The following is an 18552-nucleotide window of genomic DNA, read 5'->3' on the forward strand; positions in this document are numbered from 1 at the left end:
AATATCTAGATTAGCTCTTATGCTTGTTTTAGTTCATTTAAACTTTTCCTAAAAGGACTGATTGCAGTATAATCCTAAAGTGTCAGTTATGATCATTGTACCTTTAATTCTGGAAAGTACCCTGTAGCTGCTCAGTGAGGTGCTTTGCTGACTGAAAGACACAGTAGTGGTTCACTTAATCATTAAGGCAAGTGAAAGGTACTACTGCATTAAAAAAAATACTGATTTGACTTTCCACAGTGCTGTGTTAATAGTAAGACTAACAGCTATCATTTGCTAATAAAGAGACTTACTACACTGGATGAAAGTGAAGGTGGTATGATGTATTCCTGTCAAGGAGTCATGACCACCAATTTAAAGTTTATGTTAAAACTTTGGAGGACAGCTTTTCCACTGTACATCGCATCCTACTAAGCTTAGGAGGGATTGTTTGTCTCCTTGAAACTGCTAGTTTAGTAATAATGCGTAGAAATGTTAGCTATTTCAGCAAAGCTCTACAACATTTTCAAAACATCATTGTAAGTTCTAAAACAAGGCCCCAGATTCGTCAGAGAGAATCTGATGTTTTGGTTGAAATTTGAGCCAGGAGAAGAAAAAAGTCAATTTGAGTAGTAAGTACCTTTGACATATTGTAGGTTCCTCACGGAAGTGTTGATACCCATAGTGAAAACAGAGTTCCAGTTGCTTTATGTCTACCACCTGGTTGGTCCTTTTCTTCAACGGTTCCAGCAGGAGAGGACACGATGCATGATAGAGGTGAAGTTGGATCTGCTTATATAATGTCTCATTATTTTTGTATTGCAATTATACTAAAAAGTGGAATCTGACAGACATCCATCAAACATTTGGAATTGTATACAAATGAAACAGCACTTTTAAAAATAAGCACAGTCTAGATAAAAGGTAAACACAGGAAACATCTCCCCAGAAGCTTCACAACTCGTGCTAAACCGTTCATAGTTAAGCTCTACTTTTGCCAATTTTGTAGGCTCTTACTCACAATGTAAGTTCAGTCAGTGATAACTATTGCTTACATACTGTGTACTGAAACAACCATCATTACACCACTTAGGAGGAAAGAATCATTTCCTTAACCATAATGGGATTGTTTAGACTTGCCCAGTATTTCCTGTCTACTTCCTTGCAAGGACGGCAGATACCTTAAAAGCAGTATGCATTTGTTAAGCTGATTAACTGTGTTTCCACTGTAAAACACATAGAAATGTTTTCATCTTTTGAATTTTTTTTTTGTCTTTGGAGACAGATTGGAGTGGCATTTTATGAAATGCTCCTGAATGCTGATCAATACAGCTCACATCTGAACTACATGGATCCTATTTGTGATTTCTTGTATCATATGAAGTATATGTTTACAGGTGACAGTGTGAAAGACCAAGTAAGTAAATCAGTTATCTTCCCTTATGGAAAATAAGTCTTTTTCAGGATGATTTTCCTCTGTAGCAGTAAAACAAAAAGCTTAATTTTTTACTAGTCTCTCTGTATGCAAGCTAGGGAGTTGGTACACTTTTATGCAGTTACAGTCTTTAGATGCAGTAGGCAGTATCTCAGATCTCTGAGTTATTTTCTGTAGTGTGAAGCTTAAAGAACCTTCAAGCTGCATCTTAAGTACTACTATTAAAGCAGCCACCAGGAGCAAAGCTATATAAAATTTTGAAAATTTGACAACTTGTTTCAAGCCATATCTTTCAAGTTTTTTCCTTGATTTCTGTTTCACTTAATGTAGCTTGACTTGTAACAAAAGCAAGAATACATCCACAGTTGGTAAAAAAAAATAAAAATAAAAATAATTCAGCTAGCTGGTTTTATAACAGGATGAACTTTTTAGAAGTATAAATTGTGTGAATCATTCTGCAGAACTTTGTTGTAGAAATGTTAGACCAAGGCAGGGAGTGAGTTAAAGGTGGTAATCTCAAGAGGTCCATAACTTTACACAATGAATAAAATGTTAACGTACCATGAATACTGTGATCATTTTTTCATTGTGCATCTGTAATTGTCATATATAGTAGTCATCTGTCCAGATACTCATGAATCACCAAATACATTTCTGTCTTAATTTATTATTGTTGTATTTTACAGGTTGAGAAAATAATTTGTAATTTAAGACCAGCTTTGAAACTTCGGTTACGTTTCATAACTCACATCAGCAAAATGGAGCCAGCAGGTGTTCCACAGCAGCCTCTCAGTAATGGGTCACCAGCACAACAACCTAGCCAAGTGCCTGTTAATGTTGCTCTGCCAGTAACACAGTGAAATAAAGTGTTAAACTGACTTTGATGTGAAGGCATTCTTCAAGGTGGAACATCATCTGAACTGAAATCTGGTATGCTGTATAAAAGGAAAGAGAACTACATACAAATCTGTGCTTCATTTTCTTTTGCACAATGAAGCTAATTGTATTCATGCCAATCTTCCTGACTATTTATATCAGATGATAAATGATGTATATGTTGCCTTCCTTTGAAAGCACTGGTTAAAGTTTCTCTGCAAGCAAGTACATGGACTTCTGAAGAGTTTACAGCATTCCTGCTCCCTGTCCTGATTTAAGTCATCTGAATTTTTTTCAGTCTATGTGAAATGAAAGGACACTCGGTATATGTAGCCTGGTTTAAAAAAAAAAAAACAAAAAAAAACTTTTCTTGCATTTGGCTTCTGTATATTAGAAATTTGTATTCTTTTCATCCAACTGAAGAATTTTTTAATGACCTTTTGGGCAGGTAAATTAAACTGTTATGTGGGTGTAAAGGTGAAGGGACCAATGCAAACAAGGAGATGTTACAGAAGGAAGGAAAATGAATGCTCACCTGTCTCTGAGGATCTAGGCTTGCAGGGAAAAAACTCCAAAAGGAGAGTTCCTTCTTCAGTGACAGTCAGACCTTAAATGAGGTCTGAGAGGCTCCACCCCTTCTCTTCACACAGGTGAATTGCCTTCGCTTGTGCTCCCAGGTCTGAATGGATCCTGTAGAGTTTTTGTGTACCCCTGCAGGGACTGAGAGTCTGTCTTCAGGGCAGCCTTAAGAATACCAGTATAGTATTCAATAAGGCCTGCCCCTGTTGGATTATAAGGCAAATGGAATCACCACTCAATGTTGTTTTTTACTCCCCAGCAAAATGAGTTACTTGGTTGCTCTCAATGACTTGAGGTGTCCCGTAGGCAGCCTCGGTCCTTCCTGAATGGGACTCTTCTCCGGTGGACCAGCTGTTGTCTCTTGCGGCACGTTGCTGTGATATGTCACTGGGCCTGGGACCTTTTGAAGTCCTTTTAATGGCAATGAAGACAGACTACTCTGGCTGAGATCAGTGGCCCATTGTGCCTCTGTCTGCGTTTGGGCCACCCATCTTAGGAAGGTGGATCAGATGTTTAACCCACCCCTGAATTGGTAATGCGGTCTTGACTACAATTTCAGATGTTTGGGTTATTGGCTCTGCCATCTGCATTGCAGAGTAGGAAGGCAATAACTGATTTTCAATCATACTATATCTTTCTTCTCTTCTGTGCCAGACCTGAGACCAAAACCCTACTGGGGTCTGTACAGAACCCTGGTGTTGCCACAGGCCCCAGCCAAAGCCACACAGACATCCAGTTCAGCTGGGAGGGTAGGATCAAGTATACCCAACGCCTTTGTGAGTCAGTACAAAGGCCTCAGCAGCTGTGCTAAGTGGGGTGTAAAGGAGCACCAGTATACCCAAAAATTATTGCAGCTGCTTTGGTGTTGTAGGGACTGGGAATGCCAGAACCTTATCTATTACTGCATTCGGTAGTATCTTGGTCTTTACTGACCAAACTACTCCCAGGAATTTCACAGACAGGCCCAGGCCCTGCACCTTATGTGGGTTTATAGCCCATCCTTTTTCCTGCAGATAGGTGGTCAATGAATCTGATGCCTGACCTACTGCCTCCAAGGAGTCAGATGTCAACATGAGATCATCAATATAGTGATATAGGTTGACATTGTTGGGTCTTCTTCAGTCTATCAGGTCACACACGCCACCAGGTTATGACAGTATGTTGGTAAATCCACATACCTCTGTGGCAGGACCTGAAAGGTCCACTGCCTGCCTCAACATGTAAATGCAAATCGGGCCTGTGATTCTTCACCCCATCCTTTTGGGGTGATTTTGAAATTTTTGATTATTCTCCAACTGCTTCCACAGCTGGAAGAGGACATGATTAAGCTAGCAATCAGTTTTAGAAAATTGAAATTCAGCCCAAATTAAATTATTAAACTTTTTTTATTTTTTATTTTTTCAGGATACTTGTATGGGTCCCAGTCGAGGAGTCCATAGGGCAGGCCTCCTGGTTCTAGTTACAGGGAGTACCTTGGCCCCTTCCAACATTCGAATACTGCACCTTTTCCAAAGGGATTCCATCTCCCACAGATCTGCTTCTATCTGGGCAGCCTGCTGGTCAGTGGCTTCCGAGGCCACCATGAGGGTTCTATATGGATACTAATGTACTGTGGTATTGTGGGGGTGCCTGCTGTAAAATTAGGTCCCTCATTCCTGCTGAAAATTTTTACTAAATCCAAGGTTTTTGAAGGAGTCCTCATATATTGCTTCCTTTATCTGCAATTCACAAATGTACAGCAAACGTACATTTGAAGGCGGAGGACCATGGAGGACCATAGGTCTGTGTGTACTGGGATATCAGCATTATTACACCATGTGATACAGCACACTGCCATTAACCAATTCATTAGTGAATTATTTTCTTTATTATGTTGTACAGTGGTGTACAGTCCTTGTCTAAGGACAGGGTGTGAGGTTATGGATGCAGGTCTGGAGACCTCTGGTCAGTTACCCACAATGCTCTCTGCCCCCACATCCCACAACTGAAGTAACCACAAAGTTATATTTTCTGTTGGCTTTTGTCAAAATCTTTGGACTAAGCCTTGGAAGCTGTATAGAGGCAGGCTGCAACATGGTGATGAGTTTGGGCAGGGGGCCATTGATCAGGGAGCACCCCTACTGGTCTATCTTGAACCTTTTCAGTTTTTTTTTGTGTCTCTGGGTCAGATTTCAAAAGCCTCAAGCACAGTTTCAAGATCAGATCTTAAGATTTTTTCCTGTGGAATACCCAGCTCCAAAGATTCAGGGACCTGGGAATTCTCCAAGGCAATATTTCAAATTTATTTTGCAGGGATAGCTAAACTTGATTTTTTTTTCCCTATTAATATGCTAAGTTGTTGCTCTAATTTCTCAATGTGATCACATAATAATTGATTTTCTTTCTCAAGGATGTTATTTGAAATTTCTGCTTGATTTAACACATTTAATAGTGGCCATGCCACAGCGAACACAGCCAGCTGTTGCTCCTTTGTGATAAGGATGACTTTATCTAACCCATAGAAACATTCTGCCATGCAGGATATGGATTGAAGTAAATTCCTACCATCCTGCAAGGGACCCCATTTGTCAACTAGTGTTGCAACTTCATAATAGGGGGACCCCAGAAATCCAGGATATGGCCTAGCAGGGTTTTATCCAAATTGGGGGGAATGTTCTCCCCCTTGAGCCGTTTTAAGATATTCCACAGAAAAGTCACTCTTTTTCCTTTGATGTTTCAGCTTGGCTAGCTCACCAAACATAAAGGCAAAGGGACCAGCGCAAACAAGAAAAAAGGAAAGTGAGTGCTCACCCATCTCCAAGGTTCTAGGCTCACAAGGAAAGAACTCCAAAAGGAGGGATCTCCAACAAGAGATCCTTCCCCAGTGGCAGTCAGCCTTTAAATGAGGTCTAAGAGGGGTTGAGCCTGGCTCCACCCCTTCTGGTAGCTCAGGTGAATTGCCCCCTGTGCTCCCAGGGCTGACTGGGTCTTTCCTTCAGATGCTCAATCAGTGGTTCAGGCTGTGACTCAGCAGTCCTCATACAATGGGAAACCTCCTAGACAAAAAAAAACAACAAAAAACAAAACTGCATAACCGCATCAGCTGCATTGCGTTATAACATCTGTTCGAAGATGGAGAATGAGCTTTTGAAAGTAACTGTGAATTTCATGTCTGTGGTTTACATTCAAGACACAAGCAGTGGTTTCGATCTAGCATCAATTACCAGACCAGTGTAGATTACCCAGAGGCCGTCTCTGCTGTATTTATTTACTGGAAGCGTGTGTGCTGTGTTAAAGCTATGTTGTTTGTCATTTTACCTTTCCACTTGGGGAATGCTGTAATTTTTATCAGGTCAGTCACATAAATTTCCTTGATATCTTTTTATTGTATTTTAGAATTGAGCATTCTACTTTATCTGTGTTCTGTGGTTCAGAAGGTTTTGATAATTGAATTTAAAGACTAAATGTTTTGTAAATATTCATCTTGTTTGACAAACTTTTTAAATTAAAAAAAAAAAACACCTTTAAAGACTTTGTAGCAGTAGTATTAAGCTTATTTATTTTCCATGCACTTTATGTTAAAAATAAGGATTTACCGTAGCAAGTGTGTTTCCATGTCCTAAGTTCTCTGTCGGTTTCACAGTAATACTAATTTCTACCTGTTACAAAATCTAGATCAGTTAAGTTAGGTCTGGCTGTTATCTCATTTATATCTTCACAAAAATGTAACAGTTAGCAAAAGTAGCTGTTGATCGAGTGGGTGGAAGGTTTTTAGTTGGTTGTTTCTAAAGACTGTCAGAAAGGGACAGTAAACTTGCACTTGTGAAAAAAAAATTGTGAAAAAAGTGAAAACTGTCATTTGTGTTGTACTTGGTCTCCAAAAATCTGGTGAGGACAGTGCCATAGAAGCAGTCCCACAGGGCAGACCTGAGAAGTGTGAATCTGATTATGACTTTGCAAGCTTCATAGTTGGATAACACCATAGAAGCAAATAGTGAGAGCTGTTGGCTTTCTGTGTTTTGAATTTTGGTTTGGTTTTTTTTTTTTCCTTTCTCATGTAAGACTGTGAAGTTAACATCTGTTTTCTTCTATTACCTACATTACAGGTGGCTGATATGGAACAGCCACAATAGTAGCAGTCTTCCCCATGTCATGTCACTTTTGCAGTGAATATTTGTTTAGTAAGACTTGAACAATCTATATGTGTCTGGTTGAGTCAGCAGAGGTTGATGTTAGAAAAAGGTTGAATTCCCTCTTTAACCACATGAGGGAGACGGCAGAAAATCTGATCATTGCTCGGTGTGTATAAAACAACATTGTGCATGCTCGAGTTGTCTTTGGATTTGCCAACACTTGCTATTCAAAATCTAAAAACATTGAATAAGTGCTATTACACTGTTGCCCTTGATGTTTAAAATATGCTTTTTTTTCCCCCTCATAATCAAGTTCACAAGAGGACTCACTAGATCTATGGGATTTGCAAGATCTTCCAAATGCATCTAGGAGATTTTCAGTAATATTTCGTACTTGCTTTTCCCTCATTTTAATTGCTGTGACTGTGTAGAGGGGGCTAGAAGGAGGAGTAATGAAACTGGAACGAATTCTGCAGGTTATTATGGTAAGATCAAAGAATCTTTAACTTTCAAAATTTTCTTAGAGGTATTTAAAAAAAAAATAGATTGCTTAATGGGTTGCAACTATTGCCAGAATTGATAAGAGATTTTTGCATTTCCAGCATCTCAAAGTATGCAGTGAAGTAGAATAGTATATGCCATTTCAGCTGATGGTCAGGGTCTGCTAGAGGCTGCCTGATCAAGGGCAGCCTGTGGATGAGGCCTTCTTGCTTTTCAGCTACCTGAAGCATTGTGCTTGCCAGCTCTCATCCTGATAAGGGATTTCAACCACCCAGATATCTGCTGGGCTGCAGTATGCAACTCCAGCTCCAAAATGTGGTGAATGTTTTTGGTTTTCACTGTGCCTTTGTTCCAGCAGCATCCAGAAATTCATCTGCAGAGGTTCTCTTCAGTCCTCCTGTTTCTTCATTTGTCTGCTGTCATCTGTGGTCACCAGATGACACACCATTGTGTTTCTGCATTCTCCTAATCGTTTTCTAATCAAAAGGAAGATAAACTCCCCTGCCCCTAATCTTCCTTTCCCATTCATGCTTGTTGTGTATAAGCTATGTGTATGCCCTAGTGTTCAGAATGTAATATTTTAGTGATTCCCACAGAGGCTGATCTGGGACTTGGTGGTATGCATCTGTACTGAGATTTGCTAGGAGTGAGCTGTACTGTTAGGATGAATGGACTAATTATTAATTTTTCCTGAGATGCATGAGAATCCTGTCCAGGGCCTGGTGAACTCTTTGGGTTCCTTTCAGCAGAAGTGCCTTGCTGGTTCTAGTTCTGTGGTAGCACTGAGCGTTCACAGACAGCTTTATCGTTTAAATCCCAATTAAAAAGTGCAAACGGAATACAGCTCCTCCCCCCTGTGTCAGTGCTGCATGGGAAGATTTTAAAGCAATCTAAATGCCTTTGAAACAAAAAGCCTAACTGCATGAAGGAAGAGAGACTGAGGAAGGCAATGCAGGCACAGGAAAGAAAGATCATTAAACAGTTGCTCTGTGCCTAGGTGTTTCATGTTACTCAGAGCCCTGATCCTTTCACGTCTTTAAGTTTGATGTTCCAGATTTATTTTTACATAGTAATTTTTGGTCTGGAAAAAAGCAGACTTTACATTAGTCTAAAGATTTATTTAGATTACGGTTATGTGATTAAAGACATTTTTATCCAGAAGATGAAAGCAGCAGAGACTGGTGAGATAGCAGGTTGTAGTTGGGTGACAGCAGGATTCAAGAAATAAATTTGACAGTAATTTCACTGTCATAAAACTGCTGCTTTTTATTGGAATTGCCTTTATAAATGCTATTAAAAACACCTGTGATGCTGTAAGCCCACCAATGAGAGATCCTCTTGCATTGCAGGCTGAGCTAAGTTGAAGTGCCCTGACCATCAAACAGAGCCTTGCCCATAGTTCTTCCCACCTAGATAAAGAGAGCTTAAGCTACAGTTTCACAAATCAAGGTTTACATGCTTTATATTTTTACTGTCCCTATAAATCAGGGGTTTGCACACCTTTCTATTGCATGGATCTGTGATGTGGGGAAGGGGGAATGTGGTTCTATCCATGGCTGTGGGAAGATGTAGGCCAAGACTTGCATTACATTCCAAGGAAAATGTGATACAATAAGGCCACAGGCACCATCACTTCAAGGTTAACTGTTGCACTATCATCTGTTCATCCTCTGAGTTAGTGAATGGGAGTAGATTTAGTTGTTGTGTTTAGCTGTTTTGTAGTAAAGAGCTTCCTCTAGAGCCAGAGTGATGTGTGCAAGCCCCTGCAGCCAGGCTTCTGCTCTGAATCTGCCTCCAAGAAGGAGCCTGCCACTTACACTGACTTACTATTGCTAAGGCAGAGCAGCTGGCCAAGCCAGGGACTGAACTGTGTGAATGCCATCCAGCCTGGTGCTGGTATGATGGTGCTTGGTGGTCTCTGCATTGTACCAAACTTAGCACAACAAGCAAATAAAGGAAGTTAAGCTGCTGGTGAGTTCCACAATTCACCCCATTGCAAATAGTTACCTCATGGCTGCAAGTACTCACAAAGGAGCAGGCAGAGGACAGATTGCCAGTCTCTCCCCTACTAGTACTAAGAACGTGTCTGACATGATGTTTCTTTTCTATTTTGGTGGAGTACATTTTCATGAGAGCAATAGCAGTTATATTTAAAAATAGTACAATTCTTCTGAAAGTTGTTTTAAATACAATTAACGTGCTCACTGTGAAATGACAGCATAGCATTACCTGTATGATTGCAATGGAGTTGAGAAATACAGTGTTGACTCCAGCTGTAGCTCTAACTTAAGTGTGTCAAAATGAAAAGCACAAACCAGACCCTGTGTGAGTCAGTCCCTGTACTGAAGAATACAAAGGCACGCAGAAAAGTAAAAGTTGTGTAGTCCATTTGTTCCTGCTCCCATCGACTTCAGTCCTCCACAGTGGCAAGGCTGTGAAAATTAAAAGGCGTTTCCCCACTGGCAGCAGAGGTAGAACAGGAGAGGCCAGGAAGGTAAGCAGGGATGCTGGGCACTGTGAGCCTCAGCCAGCCACAGGTGAGTTGGGAAGGAAGTGCTGAGAAGGCCTGTCAGTGTGACTGAAATGAATGAAGAAACCTTGAGCAGGGTGCTGGGACTACCGAGTAACTTGGGAGGTAGCTTGGTGAGGGGAGAAGATCTTTGAGAGTAGAGAAATTTGGGTGCAGTTATCTAACAAAGCCATGGTACAGGCTGAGCTGGAAAGGACCAAGCTTAGGCACATCACTAGGCCTGGCTGCACCTGCACCTTGGAAGCAGCTATCACACTGCAGCCATGTCACCTGCTCCTTCCTGTGCCTTCCTCTTTGCAGGAGTAGCCTGAATATGCTTCTGTGTGTGCTAGAGCCTCTGCTGAAGGGGCAGAGAGAAGCTTTTCTCATCCTGATGCTTCAGGCGTGCAGGACAACCAACATAGTCACTTGATTTGAGCTCCTTCCTTTCCCTTGATAAAAAGGCAACTTGTAATACTACACCCTCATCTGGAATGGAGTCTAACATTAGCAGCTAGTCTGGTGCTCTGCAGAGCTGAGTTTGCAGAAATGTTATGCAAAGAGGTGAGACACTGCTGGGGGGCTCAGTATCTCATGACACAGGACAAAACTGATTGCTAATTTCTTCTTCTTTCAGTTCTGTCTTAAGTTCAAAGTAGAAATGGCAAACATTAGCCCCCAAAGCAACATTCATAAAAAATCCTTTCATCTCCATGGGAAGATTCTGTCAAAGAATTCTCAGTATTTTCCATGATGTTTCATTCTCCTCTCACACAAGGAACAAACAAGCATGAAGCAGCACCTGCATGATTTACAGCCTTATGTGCTCTGAGAAGAAATATTTTTGTGTCAAAAGCCAGAGATGCTACTAACCTGTCTCCTTGAAAGCACTTCTTGTTCCAGAAGATTGAGTTTTTTCACACTTCTCAGCCCTTGGGGAGCTGCACTGAGTGCAGCAGGTCCTCACCATCAGAGAGTAGATTGTCACCAGTCTTCTTGACAAAAAATGGGTTTCCTTTCCTTATAGGAGAGGTGAAACAACAACAATGAAAATATTTGTTTTCCTTTCCACCTCACACAAAACCAGCAGTAGCATTGCTTTGATTCTTGTCAACGTGTCTATTGCAAGGAGGCAATAGTTATGTTTTCTCAGGCTGTTAATTTGTACCCTTCTGTACGGCTAAACCTCTACTTTTACAGGTTTCAGGAAACACATTCCTGTATGCATGTATATATATAAAATATTGGGCAGTACCTCTTGGACATCTTTGAAGGACAGAGCTTTCACAAAATCCTATCACATGCTGCTGTTTTTATTTTGCTGTTTTCTACTGTAACAGCTGCACTTTAGAGAGGGCCATTTGCTTTTGAAGAGTTGCTAACAGCAGACCAGAAAGAACTTTGTAACCTCTGTACTCTGCTTCCACATACTTAAGTTGTTTTTTTTTTTTTTTACTCTGAAACACAGAAAAGAAAAGAAAGAAAGAAAGAAATTCATGTGTTTCCATGTCTATGAGGAGCCTGACCACAGCTGCAGGATGCAGCTGGGCCAGCACATAAGGCAGGGAAGTGTAGAACAGGCACATGCAGTACCATGGCAGGACAGCTCAGGGCTCCTGAACCAAGGGCTAAGACTATCTCAGTATGAATTAAGACAAATTCTTTATTTTCTGCCATTTCCTTACTGTCAGTGCCCAGTTTCTTTCACCTCTCCATGCTTCTGCTTTCATTGCTGTCTTCTCAGCTTTTCTCCCCAGTCATCCCAACTCATGGGCATGGTTAAGATTTGCCACCTGCAAAGGAATGACAGTGTAATTTTGTTTTTCACAGCTGGCAAAGCTGTGGGCTATTGCATAAGCTGTGGCATCAGTCCAACTCCATAGAGTTTTGTCGAGTTTTCTGATGGTGCTTTCACTTCTCCTAGAGGAAGCTTAGACCACTGCTTCCCTTCCTCGAAAATGAGCACTCCTGCCAAAATGAAAAAGACAGGGTGCTATAATTATATAGTCATTTTCTCTTAGGGCATGAAATCAGCATTTAAGATGTTGGCTTGATAATATTCCTAGCCAGTGCCCAAGTAGAACCTTCAGTACTGCAAGCTGTGAATCAGATTTTTACGCACTCATTCCTCATCTAGGTCTGATTTACATTAGAAATATATGTTAACTGTATGTAGCATACTCAAACTGTTCACATGGATAAGGCTTTTCCATTGTCTCAAAATACCAGTTAAGCTCTGATGATAGCCCCTGCTCCAAGCAGGGCTCAGCTCTTATAAGGAAGCCGTAGCACAGAAAGATTGCTCAGATAGATAAGCTCTTCTGGGTCCTGTGTCAAACCTCAGTAAGGCTCAGAGGAGTTCAGCCATCACCCTACTGGGATTTGGGTCTGGTGCATTCTTCCAGAGCTGACCTGAGAAGTGAAATACCATGTTTCCCAGAGTGAGGTTGTTCAGCAGCCATCCACAAGCAAGTAGTGGCCCAAAGCTTGCTACCCAACATGAACGCTGCATCTAAAACTTTCCAAATTCACATTGCAACAGATCTAAGAATTTACCCCATGCGTATACATTTTCAGATAAAGCTGGAGCATAAAGCATGCTACTAACCTGGGAGAAATGCAGTAAGTAGTTGTCTATTTTTAATTCATACTATGCCAACCTGGAGTGGCAAGCTGTGCCAACCTGACAAAGAAAAAACCTCTGAAATAGATGAGACTCCATAAAAATCCAATTTATCTGATCCATCAGCAAGCCATTTATTTTGCTCCAGTAGATGACAAGCTGACAAAGCTTGTTCTAAGGAACACTTTCAATTTGCTAAATAAATTATAAAAGGATGCTTGCAAATGGCTGATTTCATTTGCAGTGACATAAATCCCAAACAGATTTTCCAGTAGTGTTACAAATTACATGAAGTAATTTATAGGTTTCCTTGGCATCAGTTGTCTAATTTTGGGGAGAAAGACAGACAAGCTAGAAGATAGATGTAGGAGAGCATTAAAAAGAAGATTAGAATGAAATGTTGCAAAGAGGGAGTATCTGATAAATAAAAATACTAGATGCTGGCAAATTACAAAGGAATAACGAGCTAGTGGTTGAGGTACAAGAGACTGCAATAATCTATATTCATTCTGATCTGGCAGTCTTCCAAAGCAGCCTTAGTCAGAGCTCTGAGATTCACTGTGATGTGTTGTCCACATGGGTAAGAAGGTTTTCCTGCCTCCCTGTTGGACTACAGAGGCTTTAAAATACCCACAGTGACAATCAGAGTCTTGCCATTACAATAGAGTAATCCCAGGAAAGATCAAACTAAACTAAGAGCATTCTTTCCCACAAGCTGGGTAACGTCTGCTTCATCTTCTGAATCTTTACAGGGCTTCCATACACTTTGTTCATTTAAGTAGGTGCTGTTTCCTGCTGAAACCACTGCATACAGGCTCAGTAGTCAGTGTAGGACGCATACAGCCCACGTTGGGCTCAGGCCTTCTACTCCAAGGTTGGTCACCTTGCATCCAGGTGGAAGACAGAGGACAACAGACTGGAAAAGGATTAAGGAAGGTCCTGACGGTACCCCTACAGTTTAACATTTGAATCCATGCCTGTAACTTAGATCTCTCAATTTAGACCTGGCAGAAAGCATTTGTTCAGCAGAGAACTCTGAGCAGAACAGAGGGGAGGAGAAGCTCACTAGCTTCAAGCAGGAAGCTGTGGCTCAGCACTCCTCCACAGCCCCTGCCTGGCCTCAGGAAAGAGCACAGCAACAACGATGGCTGCTGCCAGCGTTCATGCACAGGGGCAGCATGGACAGTTTCCTTCCAGTAGCTGCAGCTAACTTCCTTCCCTGTCTACACACTGCTGTGGATAACAGCAATACTTCTTGTTTTCTCATCTTAAATACATGATATGAACAAAACACTGTAAGGAAGGATTTATCCCCCTAAACGTAAAATGTAGGAGCAATCAGTCTTCTGCTTATACCACTCTTGCTTTACAAAGCACTTATTTTCTGAGCAAGTATCTCTATGCTTAACCCTGGAAAAAGTGAAGGTAAACATAGGCACTTAGTTACCACTTCATATGAAACACAGAGAGGACTACGCACCCTTGTTTTCTCCTTTCCCAAGCATGTCAAAAGCAGCACTCTACCAATAAATGAGGAGCCTGGGCTTTTATATGCAGTGTACAGAGATCAATTTACTACCATTTTACAAATGCAGCCCTGAGCTAGCAACAGTGTGGCTTCCACATAACAGCTGATCTTATTGCCTTCACCAGGTCAGATTAATATACTGCATCTGTGCACCTGCAAGTGAGAACCAGAAACGACAGCCATACCATTGACAGTAAACCATTTAGGCAGCCAGAGCTCTTATTTTTACATATGCAAACATGCAAGACCACAGTGACTGGAAAGGATTTTCTTCTGATTGCAGTAAGAAGTGGCACTTGAATTCCCCACTGCTCACAGATTTCTGTCTCAACTCAATGTTTTCAGACCAGTTGCTCACAGTATAGTATGAATTTATTCTCTTCAAAACTGGTGCAAAGAAACTTTTTTATAAAATTCTAGCTTGCCTTTTTCTTCTCTCCTAACTATCAGATTTCTGTTGCCTATCTGAACATTCAAAAGAAAGAAAAAAAATTACATGCCAAGTGCAACAGAACCTGGGCAAAGTCACTGCTTCCAGATCAGCAACAGTTTGTATAAGCAGGCAGGAGGTTTAAAAAAAAAAAAAAGAAAAAAAGGGCTTGGATGGTGTCACATCACATCAGTTTTGTGTGAATGTTCACTAGTGTGTGAAGATAAAGAACATATTGACACCTTGTAAGTCCCAGTAATTACAAAGAAAAATTATGCTTAGCTTTCCTATTCCCTCAGTTTTCAGGCGAGATATTAACCTTCAACCTGTGCTTTTATACTAAAAAATGATCACTGTATGCTGGCCAAATTTCTTATCTATTTAGTATGCTTGTCTGCTGTGTCACATAAACCAAGTTTGAAACTCTCCTTCTGACTGCATCTGTTCTTAGTAACATAAAAGATTAAGTTCCTTTCAGCAGGTCTTTTCTGTACCGAAGCATTAATTGTTCTGAAGCCCCACACTTCCAAAAAAGCAGAAATGTGCAGTTTTTTGACATTTACTTTTGCTTGATGCGTCTATAGAGACCCTCCTAAAAGCCTTACTTGTTCTGCAAGGAGTGCTGTGAAACAGCCACTCCTCTGCTCCTTGTCTCTGGGGCTAAAATCTCAGAAACCATGTTGATAAACTGCAGTTTACAAAGATCTCTTATAACTTCCTAGGAGAGTAGGACAGCATCAGAAAAACAGGGATTTAAATTAGTATCACACCATTACCGTGATTATAGTGTTCCTACTTCAAAAAAAAAAATTACTGATTGCATTTACACTGACTAGTGGTGGACAGAACTGTACATTAAACACAGCAAAGCCAGCTATGAAAAGAGCTGATACTCCCACTGTGTATGGAACTGATGTACCTAGAATATTGTGTATATAGAAAGAGCTAAGATGCTTGAAATCATCTAGAGGAGAACAAAGCCGGTAATGGGGCTGGAAGGCATTGTCCTGCAAGGTATGGCTGGTGGCACTTGTGTTATTCAATCTGAAGAAGAGGCCCAGAGGTGACCTTATTGCTCTCTGCAGCTTCCTGAGGAAGATAAACAGGCAGGGAAGTGGTTGTTGCCCTATGCCTGTCAGTGTTCAACATGCATTTGGATAATGCCCTCAATTACATGCTTTATGTTTTTAATCAGTCTTGAAGTAATCACGCAGACTCAATGATCCTTGTAGATCCCCTCCAACTAAATTATACTCTGATTTTCTAAACCATACAATGGTTTGGGTTAGAAGAGACCTCAGTACCCACCAAGTTCCAACCTCCTGACATAGGTAGGCTGCCACTCACTAGATCAGTCTGCTCAGGGTCCCATCCAACCTGACCTCAAAAACATTCAAAGATGGAGCTATCTGGGCAGCCTGTGCCAGTGCCTCACCACCTTCTCAGTGAAAAACTTCCCCCAGTAACTATTCTAAATCTTCCTCCTTTTAGTTTAAAACTGTTCCCGCTTGTCCTATCACTATCTACCCATGTAAAAAGTCAGTTTCCCTCCTGTTTCTAAACTCCGTTTAAAGTATTGGAAAACCACTGCCTCACCTCCCTGGAATCTTTTCCAAGCTGAAAAAGACCATCTTCTTCAGTCTGTCTTCTCAGGAGAGATACTTCACTCGTCTGCTCATCCTTGCGGCCCTCCTCCAAACCTGTTCCAGAAGCTCCACATCTTTCCTTTTCTGGGTGCCCCAAACATCCATGTAATAATATTCCAAAACCATCTGGAATTAATTCTAACAAAGTAAAAGTACTGCAACATATTCAGTAATATGAAAAACTGTAACTGTATGGATTAGATTAAAAGAGAGAAACCAAGTAAAACCCTATTAAAGTAACAACTGCAAGCCTGGAGTTACCTCAGTCAACTCAGATATAAAGTCAGAAGAAGTTTGTATTGAAATGCAGTCAAACTGTGATGCAAACAGAAACCCCACATTACAGATAAGTGCGTTACATTCAACGTTTTATGCTCATTACTACTAAAATAAAACTGAGGAAGAACAGCTAAAGTTCAGTGACGTTCCTTCATTATTTGTCACTTAGGGAAGGACTATTAATGTTTTTTAGCTCCTAAAACTTTGTGCCATAGCACAGTGGGGGATTCACAGACACTTTGATTAGGGCTTTAAAAAAAACAAAAAGGAAAGGAGAAACAGGCTTCTTTTAAGCGTGATTCCAAAGGAAGCAGAAATGAAGGTAGCGATGCACTCCCATGTTTTCTTACTGTGCAGAGACATTTCTGGATTTCAAAGATCTTGTGGTTTAAGACACAAGAAGTCACAAGAATAGAAAAAACATCTCTGGAAAGGTGTAATTCTCTCCTCTATCAGAGGAGCCAAAAATCAGAGTTTTTTTTTGGTGGTTTTTTTTTTAAATGTAGGCTCCTATTAGGAGAAAAGTGCTATAGTCTTAAAAGCACTGACATAATATTTAAATATGTAATATTCATATGTAAATAGTATTTCATATTAAAAATACAATTGTTATATTTAATAATTTAAGGTAACTCAAAACTTAAATTTAAACTATGGATATTAAAGTAATTTTAACATACGCATTCCACAGTATTGCTGTGCAGAATGGCAACATGCACATAAATATATTTAGGTTTTATTTATGTTTGGGACCCTACTAATGGATTTGTGTGCTTCCTCTTGCCCAACACTACTTCATGCTCATCATAAAACTGGTAACTTAGATCCAGAATATAAGAAATAGCAAAATAAAATGTTCTTCTTTTCTTAGCATCTCTCTCTGCACTCCTAATCAACAATTGAAGCATTTGCTATTGGAAGTTGTGTTTGTAGATCTGTGTGGTAATAGTTAATGAATCTAATTCATTTCCTCTCTAAATCTACTTGCACATCACACATGCACACTTACACAAATCTCAGCACTATAGCATATAACACCTCAGAAACATCCCTAGATGCACCTTGGAGAGCTCATGTCTATGTGGGTCAGTTTTACTAGTACTTTACTAGTACTCTCTCCAAACCCAGCACAAATGACTCTACAGTAAAGAAAGGAAAAGGGAATACGGAAACTGTGGGACTTAGGAAATTGCCAAAATACTTCCTGCTAAAGCTCTTGGGATAAGTTGGTTTGACACTTCATTCAAAACAACCTTCGCTATAGAAAGGAAGTGATATTAAGAGAAAAGGAAATTACATACAATATATTTCACTTTTGTCAAACGAATCAAATTGCTTAGGCTGTTTTCATCTGAGAGCATAACATTTACTTTGGCTTAATCAAAGCTGTTTGTTTCCAAGAGTATGGGAGGACACTGACTGCAGTTCTTAGTGTTCACCTCAACACCTGCCTTTGCATTCCTAGTTCATTCTGAATTAGTGCCATTTATTAAACCCTTCTAAAAAAGCTCAGTTGTTGTCTTCAGGCCCTTTGGATCCCAATACCTCCCTGCAGTCCCTGCTTTCACCTTGTTCTTCCCATTTAGTCCAGCACCTTTTCAGCACCTTCCCACATCCATCCCTTTTGGGTAACAGGCAACTGAAATATTGCAAGTGCCCACAGACCAACCAACAGCTGATATCTATGCAAGTTGAGAGCACAGTGAAAGCTTCATCTTGTCTATTTATGTGTTTTTGCAGAAAACTTGTCTTAAAAGTACACACAATGGTTTCTGTGCACGTCCATCATCAGAGCAAGGTCAACAGCTCTTAAACCTGCCCAGGATTCTTTCAGCTTCTCTAAGATGACTTAGTGTGTAAGACTTGGCTTGTTGCAGAGGATATATGCATTTATGTTTGAATACTGTTCATAAGTCTTTGCTTGTTCCAGTTGCCCCTCTGTGAACAAGCCTTTGTGCTGTCTTTGTTCAGTTGTTCTTGTTTCAGGCAAGGTACAATAAAACTGAAGGCTAGTTATCAAAATTTTCTTTGCAAGTTCAATTTTTACCACTCACT

At 40.5% G+C, this 18552-nt stretch overlaps 1 protein-coding gene across 2 annotated transcripts in view; it reads left to right on the plus strand.

Annotated features, from left to right (window-relative positions):
* MED23 (mediator complex subunit 23) overlaps positions 1–3155 on the plus strand; it is a 37016-nt gene extending 33861 nt beyond the window's left edge. For both annotated transcript variants that reach the window (XM_065733826.1, XM_065733835.1), the window contains 3 exons: positions 636–756; positions 1265–1396; positions 2101–3155. In XM_065733826.1, coding sequence (XP_065589898.1) covers positions 636–756; positions 1265–1396; positions 2101–2274 — 427 coding nt within the window. In that variant the 3' untranslated portion in view covers positions 2275–3155. The remainder of the gene's footprint in view (positions 1–635; positions 757–1264; positions 1397–2100) is intronic.
* The last annotated feature ends 15397 nt before the right edge of the window (positions 3156–18552 follow it).

This window comes from Cyrtonyx montezumae, unplaced genomic scaffold (assembly GCF_038088225.1).
Source record: "Cyrtonyx montezumae isolate F1298 unplaced genomic scaffold, pur_monq_1.0 scaffold_0, whole genome shotgun sequence".
Classification (NCBI taxonomy): domain Eukaryota; kingdom Metazoa; phylum Chordata; class Aves; order Galliformes; family Odontophoridae; genus Cyrtonyx; species Cyrtonyx montezumae.